At 44.2% G+C, this 8467-nt stretch overlaps 1 protein-coding gene and 1 long non-coding RNA gene across 5 annotated transcripts in view; one reads left to right on the plus strand and one right to left on the minus strand.

Annotated features, from left to right (window-relative positions):
- Positions 1–468: 468 nt before the first annotated feature.
- Positions 469–8467, plus strand: part of LOC102503092 (uncharacterized) — a 13497-nt gene continuing 5498 nt past the window's right edge. Inside the window, exons 1-3 of one of the 4 annotated variants that reach the window (XR_003549862.1) lie at positions 3348–3690; positions 5885–6020; positions 8156–8231. This is a non-coding gene — a long non-coding RNA (uncharacterized LOC102503092). Of the gene's footprint in view, positions 513–3347; positions 3691–5881; positions 6021–8155; positions 8232–8467 lie in introns of those variants that run through there. The other 3 variants (XR_335008.1, XR_335007.1, XR_003549861.1) reach the window with 3 other exon arrangements.
- Positions 4889–5218, minus strand: LOC102502668 (cytochrome c oxidase subunit 6C-like). Its single transcript, XM_014588932.2, has one exon. It carries the CDS (start codon positions 5216–5218, stop codon positions 4991–4993), a length of 228 nt encoding a protein of 75 aa, XP_014444418.1. The 3' UTR covers positions 4889–4990.

The following is an 8467-nucleotide window of genomic DNA, read 5'->3' on the forward strand; positions in this document are numbered from 1 at the left end:
TAGGCACGGACTTGCCTTCACATGGGATATCCGGCTAGGATTCTTCCGACTGTTTGGGTTAAGGTAGGATTCCTGGGTAACAGTGCTTGGAAGGCAGATGGAAACTAACTACAGGGCAGTACTCTATTGCTCTGAATGGGAAGATGAATTCTTGCTTCCCCATTCTTCCCCAGAAAATTTCCAGTTCCACATGACAGATAGCAAATGGCCTTCAACATTTCTAAGGAGGTACAATGTAGTCTATACGCCTTTCATCTTTAGTCTGACTCTACAGCTGATCAATTTGAGACCAAATAGCCTGCCGCAGAAGTAGCCCCAGTAACGTGAGATTCTGCTCTAACACCAGGGATGGCTTGTGGCAGCTCCCCTGGATGTCCAAGTATCCGCTCTAGCTGAGTGGACCCACCACCGCTCAGAACCACAGGCCTGCCTCTGTTCTAGAACCCTCATGCCGACATAGGGATTCCCCACTCTAGACTTGGCAACCGAATCCCAAGGGGCTGGAAAAGCAGGTGTGTTGTATGATCTCCCCACCTTAATGAAGCTTTATGCACCCCCTGCAAATTCTTAGCTGTAGAGCTCTTAGCTGTTAGGAACATCAGAAGCCCAGCCTAGACTAAACTCAGTAGAGACCTAGGAAGCGTTACAGGACCTTTGATGTAATTTGTTACTACAGGTTTCTATACTATCCTGAAGAATGAGAACGCTCTTTACATTTTGTCCAAAAGGAGCTTGAAGTTAGAGTGTACCACCATCAATAAATTCATCTCTGCCACCACCCCTCTGTGAAAAAAAGACACATTGATTCTTCACTCTCTGGCCTTTTGGAACATGAGATCTGACAGAAGACCTAGGTAATACTGACCAAGACACTAAGATACCCCAGGGTCAGCCTGTTTTCCTTTAACTTTTGCTAGTAAAAGAACTATAGCTTTATTTCAAAACTTCATCATCAAATAATCAAATGAACTCCCTCACCCCCATATCTGCAGGGAACACAAACACCCGGACACATGTACCCATGAAGCACAAGCCACATTCTCAAAAAGCCTGTCGTCTTATTTTTATGCTTGGCTACAGCATGCCTTGGAGAGGCTCTTATGTTAAACTTAGGTGGATCTTATATTAAATCTATTCTATTTCCTGAATTTGGATTTCCATATGCCTTTCCAAGTTTGGAAGTTTTTCAACCAATGTATAATTAAAGAGGTTTTTTAGTCTTTTACCCATCTCTTCACCTTCTGGAATAACCAGGATGTAAATACTCAGGCATTTACTGGTATCTAGGATTTCCCGTATGTTGTCCTCATTTTTCATTCTTCTCAGTTGCTTTAAGTCGGAAACTTTGCCTTTGAGATCAGAGGCTTTCTTCCCGTGGTCTAGTAGGGGAATACTTTCCAGGGAGGTTTTGATCCCCAGATTATATCCTTTAACTCCAGAAGTTCTATTTGATTCTTTTTTCATATCTATCCCTTTTTAGAGTTCCTCTGAAGTCATGAAATGTTCTCATCTGAGATTAGTTTTCTGTTTTCTTAGTCTCTTCAAGTGTAGTTACAATATTCTGAATTCTTTTGCAGACTTTTAAGATTTTACTTAACTTTTAATTTGACTAGAGAGGGACAGAGAAAGTGAGAAAGCAAGTCGCCAGGTCTCTGGGACTCAAACTGTGGTCGACCACATGGGAGTCCAGTGCCCTTAACCACTACACCACCTGCCAGCCCTATTTTGTTGACATTTCTGTAATTTCTTATGTTTTACCCCTTATTGATGGGGAGTTAGTGTTCCTGGGGTGGGGGCATTTTCTGCTTTCATTTTTTTTTAATTTTTTTTTTAATTTTGAGAGATTTTTGCTATGGAGCACGTGCACTTGCCAGAAAGGCAGACAAAAAGCGAGAAATCATCCCCCAGGGGGGATGGCCACACCACAATCTTCTCCTCCATTCTCCTCTCACGATCTTGGGCACACACATACCCAGTATGAGTTTAAGCCACCAGGTCCAGGACTTGAACTGCAGTCAACTAAATGGAAGTCCAGCGACATAACCATTACGCCAATTGCAGGTCCTGCTTTTTTCATATTTCTTGAGGCTCTGCTGTAGAGTTCCAGGCATTTAGTGATGACTTCATATTTGCACAGAAAAGTTTGTGTTTTGCAGGAGTCTTGTGTGTGTGTGTCTATGTGTGTATAGGGAGCATTCCCATTGGACCTCACTATGTTTGGATGTTCTGGCTCATATATATCCAAAACTTTCCAGTCTATGTAGCCGAGACCTGAGCAGAGAAGCTAGATTGTGTGGTGGTACATAAAATTGAATGAACTATGCACACGCGCAGGCTGAGACAGCTAAGCTCAACAGGAAGCTTTGGATGGTGAGGTAGGGTCCAGGTGACCCCATTTGCCCACTGCTCCTGGATAGGTAAAAGCTAAAGTGGCATCCTCACCAGAGACAGCTCCTCGTATCAGCTCCAGAGACTGGGGCAGCTACTCTACACTCCATGAAAATATATCCCTCAGACCCCATGTATAAGGGAAAATAATTGACCACGTCAATTTCACTGGGACCCAAGTCGTTCTCATTTAGCAATGCTAGCATAAGACTATCAACCATGCCACTGAGCTAACCCTCCATTCTATATTTCCATTTTACATAAAAACTCTAAGCATTCCTGGGTGTGTCTACAAAGGTGAGACTCAGAAGAATTTCTCTAAGGGAAATTTAGAGAAGGAAAGTGGTCTTCATATTGGTTCTAGTTAAACAGAAAGCTAACAACAATAAACCTCAATGGAACCACGTGTTTCAACCACAGATATCAGGCTGAAGTAGCCCAAGACATGCATCGAAGTTCTTCCTCAAATGAGCAATTCACAGCTCCCCGAAAACTTAATTGTAACCCAATTCTTCCCTTTTCCACTATTCTGTCTGAGTGGTAAGGTGCTTCAGGACACTAATTTGGCCTGTTGTAGTGTTTTGGGAACATCTTATCACCACACTCCTCCTGTTTTGTTGTTGGTAGAGGCATATGCGGAGTCTCAGGAACTCTTTTCCGGCCATTGGTACTCAAATGTTGGCACTGTTTTTTTGCAGTCAGGTCTGAGCAAACGCTGAGTGATGACAAGAGCAAGCTTTTCAAAAAAGCTAAGCGAAGAAGAGACCAGGACAGAGTGGTGACTGCAGCTCGGAAGGCCCCGTCAGCATCATAGCCAGAGCTGAGAGTGTTGTTCAGCTGAGGCTGTGACCTCATGCTCCATCCCCACCTCTGGGGAGCCTTTTTGCTGAGAGCCTCTGAGTTAGGTGTTGTGTGGGCCAAGGCAGACTTCTCTCTGCAGAGAAAAGGGGTGGGTTCATGTGCATCTCCACACAGGTCAGACTTGGGTACCCAACACCCCAGAGGATTTCTTTCTTCCTATGTCCTGCCTGCAATTTCCTACCTCCATGCCTGGAGGACAGTATGGCATGCCCTGATATGCTAAAAGGAACAAGAAAGTGATCAAAAAGTCATTACAATGGGAAGGAAGAAGGAACCTGAAGACATGAGACTGTCACTTTAGCATCATGATTATTCCGGCTGAAAGCAATAGAGAAGGAGACAAGAAAAGCTGCCCTCTTCCCTCCTGTCAAAGAGACAGGATGTTTCCAAGGAGTTTATCTTTCTGTCTCTACCAGAAAGGACGAAGACTGGTTACCAAAGGTAACTTTTGATCCTTAATCGCCTTGGAAATGGGTCACCAGTGCAAATCTGTAACAAACTCTGCTAACCAGCCTTTATCTGCTGTCTTACCTCCCCACAATCTGTCACCCCACATCCCAGACTCAAGTTTTCTCTATCTTCTCACTTTTCTAAAATTGTATTGGTTTTTTGCTCAAGATGCTACAGATAAGATGTATCCCCCTGGGTATCTTCCAAGTATAAGTGACATATATGTCAATAAATTAACAACAATTTTCTCCTGGGGCCTGCCAGTGGTTGGGCAGTTACCGCAACTGGATCCTACATGGCCGATTCTGTGGTTCGCCTCCTAGTGGCCGGTCTCAGTTCCCCCAGAACTAAGTGACTGCAGCTCACTCATTTAGGAACAAATGAGGCTTCACCCGTTTCCAACTTGAACCAGAGGGAAGTGATAAAATCAGAGGTGCCCTGGCTCCTCACAGCTACCTGAACCCAGGCCTGGGCTTCCCAGGAAAGAATGTCTTAGTTGGGGCCAAATTAGCTCTGAAGTCTCGGGTCCTGTGTCCTCCCTAGCCTGGTGCTGGCTGCTTTAAAATGGTCTTTTAGAAGATGATGCTAGAGGAATTGAACTCTGGGGAAGGAGTTCTGATTTGCTTCCAGGTAAGTTCTACTGAGGGTGCACGTAAGACATTTCTTTCCTGCCATTTGGGCTCCTAGGGAACCAACTTGGGGTGTTTGTAGGGCTCCTGATGAGCCAGCTCAAACAGTTGCCATTTGTTTAGGTAGGAGAATTTTGTTCATTTGAGGTATCATTTGAAGGAAGGTAGACAGGAAATGAGGTTTAGAGAACTCCAGGTTGGTAACAAACTAAGAATGGGATGCTCTTCATTTCACCCCAAAGCCCATTGGCATGGATTTTAGCAGATTGGCCTGCTGACAGCAATAGTCCAATGGTAACAGAAATGGTGTTTTATTGCCATACTTCTCGGCCCATGTATGTTTAAGATCCAGAGAAAAATGGCTAATTAATGGATCTTTAATCATAGTGTGTATCAGCTGGAATTGTTTTGTCAGAGATTTGAGAAATGGTTGCATTATCCTACTGACAAACCTTCATGTAAAAGCATAAGGATTCACCAGATGAGAAAAGTTAATGTTGGGAGAATTTTTTTGTGTTTGTTTTTGGTTTTTTTGTGTTTTGTTTTGTTTTGTTTTTTTTCTGTCCACAGTATTTATTTATCAAGAGAAACTATTCTTTAGCCCATGTATTCATATTTCAGGAACATGGCACCAATCCAGTGACATTCTTTACATTCCAAAATCACTTTGTACTCTGAAAGATACCAGCCTTCCTCATCTCTTCAAAATCTTTCATGGAATCATAATTTCTGTAGAAATCTGCATATGCTTTCTTTCTTGGTTCAGCCACAGCAAACTTATAGAAAGTTGCAACACTCAGGGATACAATGAATGCTCCAACAATAAGAAATCGCAGATGCTTGGCTAGAAAGCCACGCATCTGAGGTTTTGCCAAAGCACTGGAAGCCATGGCAGTTACTGTGCCTCAACAGCAACGTCCGTCCCCGCTGAAGAAGAAATGGACGGCCTTTTTTTCATTTTAATTAAGAGTTTTATTTAATATTTTAATTTGACCAGAGAGGGTGGGGGGGTGGGTGGGTAAGGGAGGAAGAGAAAGCATGCCACCAGGTCCAGGACTCTAACCACAGTTGGCCATGTGAGAGTCCAGTGCCTTTAACCTCCACACCATCTGCTGCCCATGTGTCTGGCTGCAGAGTTGCAACCACAGCCCTTCCTGCTCCCCATGCCACCCCTACAGCCAAACACGTGGGCAACCAAGCCCAACATGGCACCTAGCCCTCTACTGGCATGGAAAGTGAGTCTGGAATAGTCTCTCCTCTTAAGACCTAGCAGAGCACCTAGTTTGGGTAAAGGGTTCCCCCTAAAGAGGCAAAGACTATACTTACAGTATAGTCCCTTAGGCCAATATCCAGACAGCCCACTGGGTACTTTTAGACTTATGCTACTTCTACCTGGACTTACTGAATTGGAAAAATTCTAATTCCCACACCCTCACACCCCAATGCTAAGATGACCCTCCCAAGTCGGTAGGGCTCTTGACTAGCATAGTATCCACCCATTGCCCCACCTGGGAAGACATTCAAGCCTTGCTTAACATACTGCTTACTGCCAGTAGGCACTTACCGAAGGTGCCTAGGCCCTTCTCCATGCAGAGCCACAGCACACACCAGACCCCACTGCAGCAGCACCTGTGAAGGCACCTGACTGGAACCTGAATGAAGAATCTGCTTGAGTTCACCTCGAACACTACTGTAAGTACAGTGCTAAAAAAGGGGTTCCCTGGAAGAATAGTCTAAATAAAATTCAAGAGCTTTGGGGCTGGCAGGTGGCATGGTAGTTACACACTGAACTTTGTGGCTGACTACGGTTCAAGTCCCAGACCTGGCAGCTTGCTTTTTCTCTGTCTCTGGTCAAATTGAGTATTAGGAATAAAATCAAATGAATAGTTAAATAAATCCAAGAGCTTCACAGGGAGGGAGGGAAAACGAGGATCCCTTTGCCTGTCTGGAGAAAATATATCAAATTTACAATCTACTAACCTGGACCCTGAGGCTACAGAAAACCTGAGAATGGTTAATATGACCTTTATAGAACAAACAGCTCCTAACAGGCCTGAATTACAGAAGGTAGGAGAAGCTGTTGGGATGAACCCCTCCCAATCAGCTGATATGACTATTATGATTCTGGGTAGCCTGAACTGGACTACCACATTAGGTCTCACTGTAAATTACAACTCACAGAATGTGCAGTTTTAAGGATATGCTTCCCCATTTCAGTATTTGTAAAAACAAACAGGGGTTCTCCCCCATCCAGCTCCAGGCTTGGGGGAACCTCCCTCTGAGTGTCAGTGCTCCACTAAAAGCTCATTAGGTCACTCTCTCATAGTGGGAATAACAGGTTCTTGTCACATGACTGCCTTAAACCAGTGCCTATTGGAAGCTTCCACAAGAAAGCCTAAAGGGCCTGGGAATACATAGCCCTACAGTGGTTAGCTTTAGCCAGTGTCAGATGGCTAAGAAGGAATTACTTTTGCTCCATGGCTCCAGATTGGAACACCTGAAATGGGACCTATGCGGTCTCCGGAGTTCCATCATATCAAGAGACACTTAGCATTCATAAGACCCTGATTAATATCATGGCCTTGATTTGCTCCCTCTTGTCCACCCTTTCTAACACCACTCTGGAGTGAAGCACCATGCCCCTGGGCATGGGATATGGCTGCTAAAGTGTTCTAATCACCAGTGCTTGAATATGAATTTCCCAACCCTGAGAATGCACCAGGGGAGCACCAACCCACAGGAGGTCTCCATGGCCCTCAGTGTGTTGAGGTCATATCACATTCCGATCCCAGAATACGGGAATACGGGAATCCGTCAAGGCATCTACTCCCAGAAGTAACACCCTGTAGAACAAGTGAGAAGTTTTCAGGAGTTTTCTTCATGAGAGATAGGATACCCTACCACAGGGTTATCTGGAGAACACTGCCCTTGTCTTGAGAAATGCCATGGTCCTGGAAGCATCTGGTGAACTTACTAATCCTTAAGTCCAAGGAAAATGCCCACCACAGTAAAAAGTGCCCTGCAATGTGGCCTACATGATCTAACAAGTAGTATGATCCTGGAGTTACCTGTGATGCACAATACTGCGTGCAACCTTTGCAAACCAAACTATTATGAAGAACCACCTTAGCATACCAGACCAAGGCCACATTTTCCATGGCAGAGAATTAATTTCCATTTGAGAAATAGGTTATGATGTAGAAGTTCTGGACCTCAATCCAGGTTACGTTCTGAACATGACACAAAAATGCCAGTTGGAGCTACCCATCACGAGTTAGATTTTACCAGAGCTAAATCATAGGGTTTAGCTAATCATAGTTTGTAACAAACTCACTTGCTTCCCCTCCTAGACTTGATCCCTCACAGCATCTTTAATGGTACCATCATATACAGAAGTGCCTTCATCACAACCCAAAAGCTAAACATGGTCTATTACTTCATGATCTTACGACAACTATTCCAATCCCCAAAAGTCACTTCTGTCTGATGTGTTAGTATTGTGTTCAATGTGCAAGTCAGACAATGATCATCTCGGCTCTGAAAATGATGCAGTGTCTTCACTGACCAGCCAGATAAAATGAGCCACTCCTCCACAGTAGCTTACTAATTTATCTCCAGCAACAGGGTAGGAGGGGTCTTTTACTGCAGCCTTGCAGCAACTCACTTGTTGTACTTTTAATCTTAGCCACAATGACTGAGGTTAAGCAGTATCTCATGGTGGTTTTAATTTGCATTTCCTTTATAAGGGATGTTTTTTCATGCTCTTTTTGGCCATCTATGTCTTTCTGTATCACTCCTATAACTGAGTGTCTGACTTCATGCCCTAGACCTGCATCTGGCAACTCCCCTAACCATAGACTATGTGGTGAATAAAATCCACGGGAGACCTTGCCTTCATCCTTACAACAGGTGAGAACACTGATCACAACCCATAGTTAACATTCAGGTATAGTTTCCTAAAATTCATCCACTATTAGTCTAAATTGTGTGTCTTCCTTTGGAGCTCATCTAAGCCTGTCCCTTTCCTAGGAGGCATGTTGACCTCGAGTCTGAACTTGTCTTCTTCCAGGATAGCAGGAAGAGTGTTCCAACAGTAACTCAGGTATCTTGCCACTCTGTCTCCTGGCCTGACATGGCCT

This window comes from Tupaia chinensis, unplaced genomic scaffold (assembly GCF_000334495.1).
Source record: "Tupaia chinensis unplaced genomic scaffold, TupChi_1.0 Scaffold000318_1, whole genome shotgun sequence".
NCBI classification, from domain to species: domain Eukaryota; kingdom Metazoa; phylum Chordata; class Mammalia; order Scandentia; family Tupaiidae; genus Tupaia; species Tupaia belangeri.

Excerpts from the sequence above, each read along its gene's own strand:
- LOC102502668 (XM_014588932.2), bottom strand. The coding sequence starts at position 5,218 with ATGGCTTCCAGTGCTTTGGCAAAACCTCAGATGCGTGGCTTTCTAGCC.